Source organism: Haliotis rubra, unplaced genomic scaffold (assembly GCF_003918875.1).
Source record: "Haliotis rubra isolate DU_JTF1 unplaced genomic scaffold, ASM391887v1 Scf438, whole genome shotgun sequence".
NCBI lineage: Eukaryota > Metazoa > Mollusca > Gastropoda > Lepetellida > Haliotidae > Haliotis > Haliotis rubra.
This window is the reverse complement of record NW_025767122.1, coordinates 124,945-142,142: the sequence shown is the minus strand read 5'-3', so window position 1 is coordinate 142,142 and position 17,198 is coordinate 124,945. Positions and strand designations below refer to the sequence as shown.

At 40.4% G+C, this 17,198-nt stretch overlaps 1 protein-coding gene across 1 annotated transcript; it reads right to left on the bottom strand.

Moving 5' to 3' along the window:
• Window positions 1–886: 886 nt before the first annotated feature.
• LOC124289277 (2-(3-amino-3-carboxypropyl)histidine synthase subunit 1-like) lies at window positions 887–13,544 on the bottom strand. The gene is made up of 11 exons (XM_046725886.1): window positions 13,451–13,544; window positions 12,876–12,952; window positions 11,850–11,983; window positions 10,567–10,688; window positions 7,336–7,490; window positions 6,581–6,699; window positions 5,456–5,524; window positions 4,212–4,368; window positions 3,574–3,674; window positions 2,672–2,750; window positions 887–1,421 (listed from the first exon to the last, which is right to left on the bottom strand). Exons 1-11 carry the CDS (start codon window positions 13,533–13,535, stop codon window positions 1,203–1,205), a joined length of 1,317 nt encoding a protein of 438 aa, XP_046581842.1. The 5' UTR covers window positions 13,536–13,544; the 3' UTR covers window positions 887–1,202.
• Between the last annotated feature and the right edge of the window lie 3,654 nt (window positions 13,545–17,198).

The following is a 17,198-nucleotide window of genomic DNA, read 5'->3' as shown; positions in this document are numbered from 1 at the left end:
CAAATGCTATGGACAGTATTGTTAACCTTTCTCACATCACAAAGTCATTCACTGATCAGAATAGCTTGAGGAGACTCCCAACTCCCGAACCAGGAGTGTTTGAAGGTGGAAAAGAACATTTGAGACACTGATTGACAATCGTGGGGTTCCTTCTGCAGCATGTATATACTATCTGCAGAAATGTCTTGGAGGTCCAGCTCGGGAATGTGTTGAAGAATCCTATAATGCGCCAAAGGCCTTGCTTGACAAGAGATTGGCAATCAGTTTGTCATTGCGAACTCCTACAGGGACATGATTGAAGCATAGCCAAAAATCAAGGGAAAGGATGGTGTGGCATTGCGGAAACTAGCTGATTACCTGGGCCAATCATCAGACCCAACCTCAGCCTCGAATTGAATAAGAATAGCCCCCACAAGGCAACAAACGACTACACAATCAGCTGCTGCCTAAGAGTCAAGCCCTCAAGATTGAGAGACTCTGAAGTGTAATCTTGAGTTGTCACATTGTACTTAACAATTGAGAACTAATATTTCTTTTTACTAGAGCAATCAATGCCTTATGATATTATCATCAAATTATTATGTTAAATAATTAAATTTAAATTTTTCACTAGCTTGATAACGGAGTAAAAAGCTGTGTCAAAACGTCTCCTATTAAAGAAGTTGGTCATCCACATATTTTAGCCTTCCCTAACTTAAATTTTGTTTTGTGTTCAACACACAGTGTTGACACAAGATCATGGCTCCACATTGCTAGGTACACTATTCTAGATGTACACACAAACTGGTGGTGTTGTCACTCTGAAATTCTTACTGAATCTTCTAACCCACTCAAGCAGTGGTTCTGGCCAAGATGGAATGTGTAACAAAGGGAGATAATACAACCAGCTTGTTCTGACATTATTTTATCACCCACAGAACACAAGCCACCAGAACATCTTCATGCTGACAGTGAACAGCTTCAATTCCTACCTGGATATAACCCCTCACTAAGCCAGGCTTGAATCACTTCCCATCTTCTATGCACAATATGAAATGTGAGGCTGAACCACAAATTTCAAGCTTCGTCATGACTTACACTCACAGTTTGTGCAATCGTTCAATGTCTTCTCTGAAGAAACAGACACATCTTGTACTATGGATGTCCTTGACCCTGCATCTCCACAGCACCTTTCAGACCCCTGACGCTTCTCAGGGCAGTTTTCAGTCCCGGGTACACCTCTCTGTTTTAGTGTCCGTCGATGCCACTGTCTTCGTCACCTGGTCCGTGGTAGTCACACCCTTTCCTGGTGGTTTCCGTCGTTGGGGACGCGGCGGTCTGTTGGCCTCATTGTTGACTGTCCAGGCTCCAAGACTGTCGTTGGCGTAGAAGTCCATCGGGTACACCTCCTGCCACTCAGTTGACTTCATTGCTACGGACATCTGTAACAGTGGTAACATTGTGACCCAAGGTCAAGGACAATGGGCGAAGGACGTTGTTTATCACACAGCAATACTAAAGAGTGAGTGAGTTTAGTTTTACGTCGCACTCAGCAATATTCCAGCTATATGGCGGCGGTCTGTAAATAATCGAGTCTGGACCAGACAATCCAGTGATCAACAGCATGAGCATCGATCTGCGCAATTGGGAACCGATGACATGCGTCAACCAAGTCAGCGAAACTGACCACCCGATCCCGTTAGTCGCCTCAAAGACAAGCATAGTCGCTTTTTATGGCAAGCACATGGGTTGCTGAAGACCTATTCTATCCCGGATCTTCACGGGTCATCTCATATATAAATAGTAGTGAGATGTAAGTAATTTCACAAAGACTAATTGCTCATTGTTGTGTAAAGCCATATCAGAGTTAGCACAGGTCACCAGCAACCCTTCCTTCTTGCTCGAGTTAAATTGATAGGTTGTGTACTGCGACTCAATGCCATGGTTTAAAGCATGTCGATGTGCTCTGGTATCGTTTGTCATGTCATGTCATGTCAGTCCCTTCATTATATTGGTCCAGACTGACAAACATCTATGACACGGGTCTAGTATTTCTTTAGTATTGCGACCCGTGAAGATCCGGGGTAGAATAGGTCTTCAGCAACCCATGCTTGCCATAAAAGGCGACTTTGCTTGTCATTAGAGGCGACTAACAGGATCGGGTGGTCAGGCTCGCTGACTTGGTTGACACATGTCATCGGTTCCCAATTGCGCAGATCGATGCTCATGCTGTTGATCACTGGGTTGCCTGGTCCAGACTCGATTATTTACAGACCGCCGTCATATAGCTGGGATATTGCTGAGTGCGGCGTAAAACTAAACTCACTCACACTCACTATATATGAGATTTTGTTTGCTTGTTGATCAAGCAATATTTCAGTAATCACAGTGGTTACTAAATAACTGAGTCTGGACCAGACAATCCAGTGACTGACATAACGATCCTGTTAGTTGCATCATACTACAAGCATGGGTTGCTGAAAACCAATTATAATCCGGATCTTCACAGGTTATTTTGATCTCATATGTTCCAGATAAGTCTTAAAAGCAGCTTCACATTCGAGCAACAAACCCCACAACAGTCCAACAAAATGGCAACACATTTATGACTGAAGAAATTTCCATGCTATAGTCGACATAAAATATTTCCTTGCTCACTTAAAGAAACTAACATATGAAAGCTTTCATTTACCTCGTATGGAGAGAGAACTGGTTTGTCAAAGAACGCTCCCCAGTCTATAGAGAGCCTTGGACAGGCCACTTGCACCCACCTGTAACAACATACAGGTGTTACAACTGTGTTGTCATCATGGTCATCAAAGTCATAACAGTGTTACCGCTGCCTGGGATTTATCTATTGTCTTTCTATTTAAGTGTTTCTTATGCCATTATTCCTAATTTCAAACTAAGTGGCTAAATGTGTGGGAAAGAAAGTCGTTATGTTGCTTAAACTAGTCAGTGAAATACAAGTCAACTCAACAAAGCCAAAACTACAGTTTAAAACATGAATTGGCAGCCTTGCAATTCAAATTTGGGAATATTTATAATAATTTTCTACAGACCTAATTTATAAACTCAATGAGGCTGTGTAGCTGGTCAAGTGCAATACGCAAAAAGACTTTGTTAAAGGAAACAAGTTACGCTCGTTTTAGTAACAGCAAACTTGTCGAGGAAAAGCACACAAAACAACAACTTCCAAATCACGATAAAGCTCCAGTTCACCACTAGGCTTAAACTGTTAAACATTTCTGGATGAAACTTGCTACACAAATGTCTACAATCCAACTGTCCAGAAATGGAAAAGAGATGGATGGACATGCTGATCCCTATATTCCAAACTGGTTTTACTGACTGACTGACTGAGTTTGGTTTTACGCCGCTTTTAGCAATATTCCAGCAACATCACGGCAGGGGACACCAGAAATGGGTTTCACACATTGTGCCCATGTGGGGATTCGAACCCGGGTCTTTGGACACGATAGCGCTTTAACCATTAGGCTACCCCACAAACTGTTTTTAACCAGGGTAATACAAAACATAATAAACAATGACAAAAAACTTGAGGTTGATTACAGAAATGTAGACAATACTAACGCATCTACATCGTGGAACAGCTTCAGCTTGTCTGGGTAGAGTTCCGACAGCAGCACAGTGATGAAGTGTCTGCCTGATGATTGTATCTTCTCCTGCATGTGCTGAAACAGAAATGCAATGTGACTGGGTTCCTGTCAAGTTAAATGTGTAGTTTCTTTTTAACAGAAATAACCATGATAAGGCACAGAAATTGGGAGTTTTTTCATGTTTCTTGTTTGTTTACAGATTTGCGACCCTAAAAATTAAATATGTGTAAAGAAACAAAATAAACTAATATACATTCGAATTTCGGTTTTGCTTCAAATTTAGGATAATTTAAGAAAAGAAGTGCTAAAGTAATTTGATGCACTTCACTAGGTAAGAACCATTTCATCAAAGATCTTGATTATGAATCAAATTGTCTTGACTGGGTGCCACCATTTTGTTTGAAGCAAATGCAAGTTACATGATGAAATCTGACGTGTAAGTTGTAGGTGCATGGAAGGGATATCACTCGCATTAGCAACTGGTGGGACTTCGATTGACCCCCAAAATTCCAGTTAGTTACCTCCCTTTTGAAGACATATGCAATCATCCTAACAAAAAGAAGCATTTTGGAGAAAGACAAAAGTTCAATATATTCCTTTAATAAAAATTACCTCCAAAATCTTTGGCGACCCCTGCCTTCCCAGTGTTCCAAGCACAACCCCAATCTTCCTTGCTTGTGCTGCATTGGCAATAGCTTCCTGCCTGACCTGATGCATTCTGGGAGTGTCGTAGTACTCGCGTGTAAACTTCTTATCATAAGGATCATACCTGCAAGTAGGAGATAGTGATGACAAGGAGGTGAGGTGAGGTGAAATTGGGTTTAACGTCGTGCTTGAGAATATTTCACTCATATGACGACGTGCATGCGTGTGTATGTGTATGTGCGGCTGCTTGTACTAGCCCAGACTGAAGCTGGTTTTATAGTGCTAGCCCACTGAGATACCATGCCGCAGTGAAGCATGAATACCCCACTATGACACATTATACTGACTCCGAGCTGACCAGTCCTTGTTGTACCCATTAATGCCGAGCGCCAGGCAGGGACCAACAAGTACCATATTTTAACGTCTTTTGGTATGACGCGGTCGGGGATCAAACCCACGACCTTCCACTCTCCGGGTGGACGCTCTAACCACTACACTACGGAGGCGGTCGTGAGGACAAGGATAAGAAATAAGAGTTTCCTTAGGTACATCCACATGATGTGATGTGAGTGAGTTTGGTCTGACACTTCTTGAGCATGCTGCACCTTTACATCAGTTCCATCAAGTTGAATTTTAGATTAAAGCTTAAAATGATACAGGCTGTACAAGTTGGCAGAATTAATGATGAAATATTGATCCAAAAATGAAGGTATTGATCCAGATGATGGCTAGATGAGGCTACAGATTCATGATGAAACTAAAGATCCATCCATGATGAAGATCCAGATGAGGCTAATGAAGGCATGGATCCATGATGAAGATATTGAAGGTCCACAATGAAGGTATTGATCCAGATGAGGCTACAGATTCATGATGAAACTAAAGGTCCATCAATGAAGGCATGGATCCATGAATGAAGGTTGATTGAATTGATCCGAGGCTACAGATTCCACAATGAAGATCCATGATCCACGATGAAAAGGAAGGTATTGATCCACAATGAACGTATTGATCCACAATGAACGTATTGATCCACAATCCATGACCAAGGATAGAGTACTGACACACCCAGAGATATACTAAACAATACATCCTGCATTCTATACACACAAGTAGATTGATGTTCATGATGTCAATCAATGGATTATTATATTTATTATTATTTATTAGATCATATTTACGTTGTGACATTAACAACACCAAGCACTCACCTGTATGCAGGTATATCTGGGTTGGATATCATGATGGACTCCAAGTGGAACCGTCCATCTCCTAGATAGCTGGAAGTTACATTTCAAGAAGTCAATATTACAAGCACCATCAGGTATTTGTCATCGGTCTAAACGGAATTCAACCTCAGTCCCAGGCAAATGGGCATCACACACCCAAGGATGGGCCATTTTGCACATTAAGGGGTGGAAATAACCCAAAAGTCCAGCCCATTAAAATTTTGAAGTTTACTATTGATACAAGGGCAAGTGATTTCCCCATTCTAAATTCAGAAAGATGGCTAATAATCTATTGCTACAAGGGAAGTGACCCATTCTAAATTTAGAAAATGGCTAATAATCCTGAAAATGGCCCAGTGTCAAACTTTTCTATCCCAATCCCTGCACACCCAGTGAGTGGATGGAGACTAACCCAAAATGTTTCTTCGCATCCAAGACAATTCAGGGGACAACAGCATGAATACTGTGGCTGGTGACTTAGCATACTTCACTTCATTCTAAAAGACTGATGACTGAGTTTGGTTTTAGGCATTTAACAATATTCCAGCAACATCACAGCGGGCACACCAGAAATGGGCTTATGTACCCATGTGGGATTCAAACGTGGTCTTGAAGAAAAGCCAAAGCTTTACCCCTTAGGCTACCCCACCCATTCCAAAAGAGTTTACTGATATCTCTTCACATGTTTAGAAAGAATGAGCCTGATATGCATGGGGATTTCAACGTTCGGTTGAAGAAAATTAAACACCAACACATTCCACTATGAGTAAATTTCTTACCAGAATAGTAATTGCAGTAACTATGGTAATAAGGAACATGCAACTGACACATATAACTTGATTTAATGCAACATTCTGTGTCTCAGAAAACCCTGAAGGATGGTGTTTTACGCTCCAAGATGTATATTGGCTGAAAGGGTTCCTAAACTATTTTCCTGACAAATTCCATGACTTTTCCAGGGTAGTCCGTATCTAAAAACTTGACTAACATCATTCAATGAATTAACACTTTTCTTCACAGTGGTTAGAGCACTGGGTCACCACTGTGACCACCCAATCCTCATATTAGTCAGCTGGAGAATCCACTGAAAATGTGTTGATGACTTACATGATGGAATCGATGTCTTGTAACCGTGGTGATGTGCAGCCAAGGATCTCCCCTGGTGACAAGGGTTTTGACTGTGGAATGGTCACCTGGTAGTCAGCCTTCAGGTCCTGGCTGGCACCCTAGGCACAACAGTTTTGTTTATTTGTTTGTCGTTTGGCACCACACAAAGCAATATTCCAGTAATATCCATGTGGGTTGTAAAAATGACTCTGCACCGGGGCCTAAATTTTCGAAGCTCTCTTAGCGCCAAGATAGTCATAAGTGCCATACATTAACATTGACTTACGACTATCTTAGCACTAAGAAAGCTTAAAAAATCTTGTGAAATACCACTTTGAGTAAGTGAGTGAGAGTATGGTTTAACGCCGCTTTTAGCAATATTCCAGCAATATTCCAGCAATATCACAGTGGGGGACACCAGAAATGGGCTTCACACCTTGTACACGAGGGGAACTAAACCCTGGCCTTCAGCATGACGAGCAGATGCTTTAACCCTTAGGCTACCCCGTCGCCCCTGCCACTTTGAACATTTTTCCATTTATCTCAGGACATTTCACCTTCAATGAAGTTAGTGCAAACCCATATGCAGGAGTGCTCTTTAATCATATTGATAACATATTCTTGTACATAATTAACAGTCTTGGAGTGGGCTATAGAATTTTAAGGCATTGGGATTACATACAGTCTTTGAAAATGACATCAACTGAAACCCTGAGAACATGAAAAGTATTTCCTGAAAGAAAGATGGTACACACCTGCAGAGCTGCCACAAACTGTATGGTACTGACCAGCGCCAGTTTGGCGCCAGGCTGGAAGTTATACCGCACTGTCTCCAGGAAGTGAAGAGTATCAATCTTGATGTCCACAAACACATACAGCATCTGTATCCCCTCTGTGCGATCAATTGGAACTGGAAATAATACAATAATATCAGGAAGCCTGGAAGTTACAGCATAATTTACTCCTTTACGTACTTTTAGATGTGTCCTGTGTTTACTCAGCAGGAAACATAGGGGCCTCAATACTTAGTTGGTAACTTCCCATTGTGGCACTTGTCTCTGTCACACATCACTGATTTCATAGGCCACAGAGAGAAATTGAGTAGAGGCCACGTGCCACAGAGGTACAGGTTACCAGTTTCAATAAACAAGGTGTGAATGGCTCAGGTTTAATAGTGCTTAATTAACTAGGTGTTAATGGTGTATAATTAATTAATTGTTATATTGCTACTAATGGTATTGTGGTAATCTCTTCTGCTCGCCTGCCGATCGCTACTGATGATATCAAGCTACAACTTAGTACAAGGTGATTGGTGCACGTAAAAAATTGGTGATGACTTTATCCTATGTGATGGTGTTCGCAACTGTAAAAAACCTCAACAAGCTATGTAACAAGTCAATTGTACTGATGGATGGAACATTCAAAATTTGCCCAAAACTGTTTTACTTGTTGTATATAATTCACTTACACATGCCTCATGGAGCTTTACCGGAACTATTCTGTTTGCTCCCTGACAAGAAAGGTTCCACCTACCACAGACTTATCCAGTTTCTTCAAACGAATTGTGAGACTCTTGGACTTACATTCTCACTTGGAGTTGAGATTTTTTATGCATTTTAGTAACAACCTCTCATACAATGCTATCAATCTGCCAATCAAGGTCAATCAAATACTGTGTCAATGACCTAACAGTTTATCAGTCGCGGCTTACTGCACAAAAGTGCCACTCAGGGACACACAAAAGTACCATAGGCCACTGCGGGAAATTACATCCAGATCAATTAAAATCTCATAGGCCAGAGAGAAGTGCCACAGAGGTACTAAACCACTTAGTTTAACATTATTAAATGGATCAACTCGGGAAATAATCAACTCGGGACCAGACAATCCAGTGATCGATATTGTGAGTAGCCATCTATGCTATCAGGGTATAATGAGTGAGTGAGTTTAGTTTTACGCCGCACTCAGCAATATTCCAGCTATATGGCAGCAGTCTGGAAATAATTGAGTCTAAACCAGAAAATCTAGGGAGCAACGGAATCTACGCAATTGGGAACTGATGACATTTGTCAACCAAGTCAGCGAGTCTGACAATCTTATCCCATTAGTCACCTCTTACGACAAGCATGGGTTACTGAAGATCAATTCTAACCTGGATCTTCACGGGAGACAAGCATGGGTTACTGAAGATCAATTCTAACCTGGATCTTCACGGGAGACAAGTATGGATTACTAAAGATCTATTCTAACCTGGATCTTCAAGTCTCAAGGTTTAATGACACAAAATCACTCAAGTTACTAAACTGTGGTCAATATTACCCCCACTTCACTGTCTGGATACCTTGCTAGGCAACATACTCATGGGGATGCCTTCATGTAAATGTTAACTAAATGTTCGTCTCCATCATGTCAGAAGTGAACACTGCTGATACATTGTTGGAAATGAAGTGCCACTAAACAGCAGTCTTCGACCTTCACTGAAGACATATGGTGTGGAGAAATCCTTCAGTAATATGGAAATTAGAAGAAGAAGCAACTCTGTTTTCAATTTTGCAGTCCTTTATCATTGATTTAAGACCGCTAAATTAAACATGATAATGATAAAGGACCGCAAAATTGAAAACAGAGAGCTTTTTTTTTCATTCTAGCACGATTGATAAGCGTTTTAAAACAGAACTGTTTGGTGTGCAAGAACACAAGGCGCGATGGTGTCTTTTTCCTGGAAATCGCTTGGAATCGTCCCAGTCAGGGACAGGTTGTGTAATGAACATAAATGCTTTATTTCAGGAACCAGTATGCTTGTATTTGTAACAAGTAGCATACATAAATATAAAAAATACAGTTTACTGTGAGCAAGTACAATTATTTGATTTTTCTCAAGCGAATTATTGATCTCCCCTACTGTATGACAATTGACCCGCCCCAATTCAAGCCGTGAACTCGTTAAGTTTAATTGCAGCTAACTTTAGTCGCAAAAAATAATTGTTGATAACCACCCTACTATTTCCCATTTGGAAAAGACCTGACATGCCCCGTTTTATGTGGGATACATGGACAGTGGAAGTGGAAGGACTGGGCATTACAGCCGGGATGAAAGCCGACATGTGTTGTCGACGTCATGCCCGCTAGATCTAGACCCGGTTTGAATACTGCCGCTTTTGCACTGCTGGCGAATTTTCAAGCTTCGTAGTTTCTTCACTGGGATTAGGGTCAAGAAAATTCTTCTTCAAACAATTTGCTTTTTATTTCAAAAACATCAAAGATGCTGCCGAGGTAGAAATTGCTGATGTCCAACATATTTGTTTACAAACAAAAGGGTCAATGCGTTCATTGTATTTATACGCGCTGAATCGGTCACTTTAGTTAGCGGTCTTAAACTTCCATTTAAGTACAGTTTTGAATCAAGTATCACACAATGTCGTGCTACAATATCTAATCATGCTTCTGTAAATACTTGGCCCATATGTTCTCATTATCTTGAGGCCCCATAAGGACCTGAGTAAGAAGAGTCTTTGTGAAACCCTGCTTAGGTTACTTATTGTATTGCATGGGCAGGTTTGCTCATGGTTGATGCAGGTCATTGTTCAATGCTCATGATGTCAATCACTGGATTTTGTGATCCAGGTCCCTTATTCTCGAAACATTCGTAGCCCTAAGAATTCTTAACTTTGATCGTAGCCAGTGTGTTAAAAATGAGCTTAAGAAGTTCGTAGGGCTAAGAACGTTACGATAATAGCTAGCCTGATCATTTACACTGGACCATAATAAGCTGATATAATGCTCAGAGCAACAAATTAGGTAAGATTACAGAATACCGGATACCTTCCTAACTCCTAGGGTTAGGGTAAGGTTTAGGGTTAGGGATAGCGTTAGAGTTAGATAGATGTGACATTAACAATATGGTTAGTATGTATCCAGTATTCTGTAACTGTACCACAAATTATATTGGTGAGTACTGGACTAATTGGTCCATGTAGAGTACTTACCTAGACAGCTGTGACCATAGTGCACCATGAGGTCCGCTCCCAGAGCCTTGGCAGTGAAGTCATCAACACAACACGCTCCATATGTCACGTCACCCATGATGAGCGTGTCAGCATCGGTAAACCTGGAACAGCGAGGCAGCCACTCTTAACACCTGTGTCTGAGTATCACTCAAAATCATGTGGCATCAGATTAACAATGCCACTTGTTTCACGATAAGAAGACACAATCCAAACACAGAAATTGAACCCTAAAACCTCTTGGTCTATACTTTTACATCTTAACATTGCAAAAAACATTAACAACAAAACAAAATACTTATTTAAGTGGCCTTTAGAAGCAAGTATGATGAAGAGGAACAAGTGTTATGCAGGGACGGAAATAACTTTAAGATTGCTAGCGTACACGGGTACAGTGGCACATGTAAAATCACTTGCCCTGATAATTTGTCCACTATACCGCCCGTTTTCTTGTTGATTTTTTAAAATAAACAACATAATTAATATTGGAAAGTCAACTGGACACCGGTACAGTGTGATATACAAATTTGCTTGCCCGACAGAAAAAACCACTGGACTCGGGCGTCGGGGAAATGGGTTATTTCCACCCCTGTTATGGATTTGCAATAAAGAAGTTATCCCTCTTCAAAAACAAATTACGACATTCTGTTCGAGGACTTTTCAAAGTGAAGTTCTAAATAAAGTGAGCACATCCATTGATACCACCATGTCCTTGTGTTAATTCTTATAGTTGAATCATCATTATTAGGGATGGGTATTGCAGAGCATTTTCATATTGCGATACGAAAGCATATATTGCGATATGTATTGCAACATATCACAAGAAAGTTTTTTAAATAAAAAACTACTTATAATTGAGTTAATGCTTGATTATGAAGCAAAAACTCAACAAAATCACTATGCTTGATTAGGTTTTAATAAAACCTTTTAATCATGACAACATAAAAATGTAAATAATGTTTGGCACAAATGAAACATGGAAATGAATAATATAAAACCCCCTCCGGAAATATCCTACGATTTATGAGTGTTACGAAGTTTTCCGAATACATGTCAAAATACCGGTTTTCGATCAGCATATTGCAATACGTATCGTTTTCATGCCTGAACCGGTAAATACCGGTAAATCGGTTATATTGCGCAGCCCTAATCATTATAGGACTTAAGTCCATTCAATCCTGTTCAATCTGTATCCCATTTAGGCAAATGACAATCATTTCAATCCAGTCTTACAGGGAATGACCATTGTTACAGCCCTGACTTACTGTTCAATGATGTCTGCTATAGTACAAGCAAACAACAGCAACCCTTCAGGGAACTGCAGTGCAACTCTCTTCGCATCAGAGAACCGAATCTTCCATATTGTCTTGTAGATCTCAAAGTTGTAGTTTGAAGGCAACTTGAAAAAAATAGAAACAAAGATTGGTCAAGTACTAATGGGGACTATTTGACATTGTGTAATGGACAGTACTGCAAACAAGGATATGTTGAGCACCGATCTGACAACTGACACGTATTAGCATGTATGAGTGCCGCCCACTGGCGCTTCCCATAGTCAGCGAAGGTGCCCCAGGCTGTCCACGATCAAGTGTAGTGCGATGGGTGAAGCGCGTGGCCTTTCTCAGCAAACACCGAGTTCGACAACTACTCGCGGAATCAATTTCATCATCATGCAATGCACTAGCCTACACAAATACCTTTCACAAACCAAATGGGTTTGCTCATTGCCGTGCACTGACTACTTCTCATAAACGCATTCTCTGCGCCGGTCCAACTTATCATGCTTATCCTTGTTTGCCAGTAAGAAACAATGAGTTGTAAAATACAAACTGACTAAATAACTCATATTACAATCCCAAAATGTTGAATTAACTTGTGAAATTTATTCGTCTCATCATTGTGAACTTACAAAAATAAATTTCACAAATATTGTTTGAAATAATACATTACGTTAAGCTTGATTTCTTGTTTGGTGATGTATTACCCATCAACTAAGAACATCCCTGTAAATACACAATACCGTTTAGAAAGTGTTAACGAAAGTGTTAACGACATCCCTACTGACAGGCACATACCCCTATAACTATCGGCAGTAGTCAATAGTCAGCATGTTCACACTTCACCACAGCACCAGCACATTATGATGCATCATCTTGTTAAAATATATTTGTTTAATTACATTGTTCCAAAAATATTTATTCCAACCAAATATATATCAATTCTGCATTCAATGTTTCATACATTTCTCAGGGAATATTCAAAAGACATATCCATCTGTTTATAACACTTACTGTTTTAACTGCAGCTTGTATTTTCGGATCATTCAATATTTCTTCTGGTATCTGGTGAGCTACTCGCCTAGTAGGACCTGTAATAAAAACAACACGAATTAGATTCTAGTTGTGTGGGTCAAATGCTGCTGTCAGTAAAATTTTGACATTTTGTCAATGTCAAGATGCAGGTCATAAACATATAAGGGTAAAGTACCTATGACATGGATCCATCTGTTGGTAGTATGAATGTTTGGGGTGACCCTGATCAGTTTGTTTACAAGAATGTTGACATGCCATCAACCAATTCATTTATTAATTCATAAAACGCCAATGGTCAGTGTGGTATTTGTTTTCAAAAGTCAAAGTACTGGACACAGTTGTTTCTGAACCTTTCTTGGTACCTTATACAACTAAACGAATGACAACACGTGGTCATCACATGGCAATATATATTCCCCTATATCCACGAAAACAGGGTACACTACTGCCACTAGGCGGGGGTCCCCACGAGGTGGCAGCTCACTGAGCCAAACTGTAAGGACACATAAGTATATCGGTGACAATAACATGGTCAGTTGTATTCTAATCATCACCTTTCCCGCCACTGAAAACCTTTCTGTTACTGTTGGCGCTGACAACAACAGGTCCAGAAACATCGTGTTTCGTGGGAGAAGACATGTTGGTAAGGGGAGGTAATTCTATTTCCTTCAACAACTCTGCTCAACCCAATGAATGTCTCTCGGTTTGCGCTTTGCTGCTAACAGAACGTTTCTCACACCGGCACTGACGAGAGTCAAGGGACACCAAACAAGCTATTGTTGCTAAAACAACATAAAAAACATAAAACAGAATAATTCAAGCGTTGTAAAACAAAAATATATCTTGAACACGATTTTCCTTGCACCAGAATCTGCAATGTGCACTTAAATACACCGGGCAATTAAAAAATTGACACTACAACAAAATAACCAAATGCAATACCGACAGGACAGTACAGGACATTGTTACCCATTTCGCGAACACCTTTGATTTTCCGTGATCTAGATATATGTTTTAGTGTTGTTTTCCTCTTTGCGCCCAATGGTATCACGTACAGCTGATAACCAAGACTATTCTATTGCCTTGAGGTTTTATATTCACTCTCTGTGCTACATTTACATTTCCCACACAAGAGATGGAGTACCAGGGAGTGTATGTTATTTTGACCTATATGATAATGCCCCACAAGAGTAAATCATAAAAACAGCGACATAACCATTTCCATAATCACGCTTGAACTCAAAGTCTTCTACGATTCCGACTATATCCTAATATATGTGACTGACTGAGTTTGGTTCTTACGCCGCTTTTAGCAATATTCCAGCAACATCACGGCGGGGGACACCAGATATTGGCTTCACACACTGTGCCCATGTGGGGATTCGAACCCGGGTCTTCGGCGTGACAAGCCAACGCTTTAACCATTAGGCTACCCCATCGCCCCTAATATATGTGAATCACTATCAAATAGTGATTACATCAAATATTCGCGAAAAGATGAGCACCGTTACCAGCTGCACTCGTCACAAATACATGCAAATGCGAGTAAATTTCCTACTTCAAATATCCACACGTGGACATTAGTAAAAGTCAAAGTAGTGAACTGCATCGGAAATATGTTTTATTACTTATGTCGTATGCGTCTAAATTGGAATGGCCCCAAAGTGTCTGCCATAAAACGTCTCTCTTGAAATAGTTTCTAAGGCCTTGAATGTTGCAATATTTATCGAAAAACCTCTACTACGATTCATATGACGCCCTTTGAAATTTGCTAGGTTGAACCGTCAAGGTTGTGAAATGTGGTCAGCCAGTGAGTGGAATACCGTGCATGGTACGATCCCAGTTTCGGCATAGAAAAGACGTTTTGAAAGAGTAGGCAAGCGGGATAAACGATGGCCATGGATTTGTTTACTTGTAAGACTTAGGTTATTGCTGTGGTTGCGTAACAATTACGTCTCACGGGAAAAGGGATGGGCAAGTGTGTCTATTGCGCGAAGTGCTCCAGTCAAAGATGACACAACACAGTGTAGGCATAAAGAGCCATTGTACAGATACAATTATGGGAATTAACAAAAATCCGAGTGATATACAGGATGTGACGACAATACTTATTAGGGGAAACAATATTATTAGAGAATATATAAACACAATATTGGAACAAAAGTATATGTGCATATATGAGCACATAACCCCAAAGAGTATTTACATAAATAACTTTAATTATATAACCCAAAAGAATCGTCACACCCCTCCTATCAGAGGATTTACATAGAGCCCCACCTGAGGTGAGGTGAAAGTCACATTAACTTTAACGGCCAATGGGAAATATAAAAAAATACATATATATACACAAAGTGAGGCAAAATTTATTGTCAACACATTGGAATATATGAAAACCGTGGCTAATTATGTGGCTAAGGGAAATGGGGTATGACTGCCTGTTGAATGATCATACTAGTCAATATGAGGCTAGCTCCAACAGAATGTCGATACACCCAGCAGGTACACCGCTTGGGGCTACCCAGAACGAACACTTAAGTAAATTGATAATATGTTATAAATGGATATTACATGATTTATATTACTACAATTTGTAGGTATATTATTGGCCATATAATATAATACATTATATTATTATTGAATAAACTGTGACTTCACTTAGCAAGACATAACTGTGATTCGTATTCCACAGAACAGATTGATATGGTTGCATGGTAGTCAATGCTATGCCTGATGGCAACGTTTGATTGCGTAAGAGAACGAGAAAATAATCTTGTTCAGAAAATAAACAATATTCAAATGCTGAATATGCTATTACCCATCGGTAGCACTTTACAGATGTACTTGATAAAGTGACATGAGATCATAGTAGGCTTTTGCTATGTTAAGATAAACATGAAGCAGACGACGGACCCTAGTTTTGTTTACATCCGGTACAGCCATTTTGTAATGAAGCCGGACGGGAGCCGAAGAATGCCGAGGAGAGCCGAAGACAGCCAAGGATGTGTGCTGTTCAGTGGAGCGGCCAGCACTGGTCAGTGAGCATGATCGCCACTAATTGGTTCCAGATGATACCATGATACTCTAACTGAGCACATGGTTTGGAAACCGGGACAGTGATACAGCCACTTTTTAATTTAGAATAAGATGGCACAAGAGTTCTGTTGTTAACAGCAACAAGTTGTAAATAAATGGAATTTTGAAGTTAGCAATGAGCTAGAGACAATTTTGACTGGCAGGTCAAATAAGCAAATTAATGCTAAACACGCAAAGTACTTTACTATAATGAATTTCTAGAAGAAAATATATTACAATGAGTACATGTCATTTATTCTTGCCATCGAGTGCATGTTTGGACAGTCACATATGAGTGACCTTTCGCCAGTTTGGCACAGCAAGAATAATTGATGACAGTGACCCAACACTTGTTTTAATTTTGATTTATCAAATTAAATAATGCATTGATTTAAAAGCCGCAGATAATTACTTATCCTGCTAACAACATAACTATGCATTGGAATTTAATACAGAAGACCTAGTTGCAATATGGAAGCAAACTGAGGTTCTTACCTAAAAAACAATCCACAAGTTGAGTTGGCTTGTTGTCACCTCGACAGTGTAGGAAGAAAGAGGAAGATTTCAGGCTTGGGGGTCCCGCGCTCCCTCTTGCCCCTGTCATGTGACAACATAGCCCCTGGGGATTGGCTAAAATACTGTTGCAATGGAACCCATGGCACCAGTGCCTTGAGCCCCAGAACCCTTTCGGATAACTGGTAAAGGGTAGGATATTGGGTTACTTGTGGAAGGGACTAGGACAAAATATCCAGCCTTTACATACTCTAAGCCTTTCAAGGGCTTGCAACGAACCGCAGGGGGTTGTCTACCAAACGAGACGGGGGTGGAAAATGACATTCAAGGTCGTTGTTTTACGTTCGCCATGACCCGTTTCAAGAAAACCTGTCTGCAGCGCCAATGTCACGTGATGAGGTAATTTTACGACGATGTCGTATTGGCCACGGTGGTGGTTTACTTGATATCGGCTGAAAACGGATGGAGATGGACCTCCTATGTGTATCTCTCGTGATGAAGAGTTCACCATTATGGATATTCTACCTGACTGTGTGAAAACAGAGGCGTTGCTTGTCGGCACTAAGAAGAATCTTCATCAAGCGATTACAGTTTGCAACACTGTCAGTCCATTTTCGAAAACCTTAAAAAACCTTGGACTTCATCTGGACTCTGATCTCTCTTTGAAAGCTCATATTGACACAGTCTGCAAATCCTGTTACTTCCATTTGCGGA

Bases quoted from the DNA above. Each gene is read 5' to 3' on its own strand.
- LOC124289277 (XM_046725886.1), bottom strand. From the start codon at position 13,535: ATGTCTTCTCCCACGAAACACGATGTTTCTGGACCTGTTGTTGTCAGC. The intron at 12,953-13,450 runs GTGATGATTAGA...TTTTTATTACAG, and splicing joins GGTTTTCAGTGGCGGGAAAG to GTCCTACTAGGCGAGTAGCT. The intron at 5,525-6,580 runs GTAAGTCATCAA...TGTAACTTCCAG, and splicing joins CAAGACATCGATTCCATCAT to CTATCTAGGAGATGGACGGT.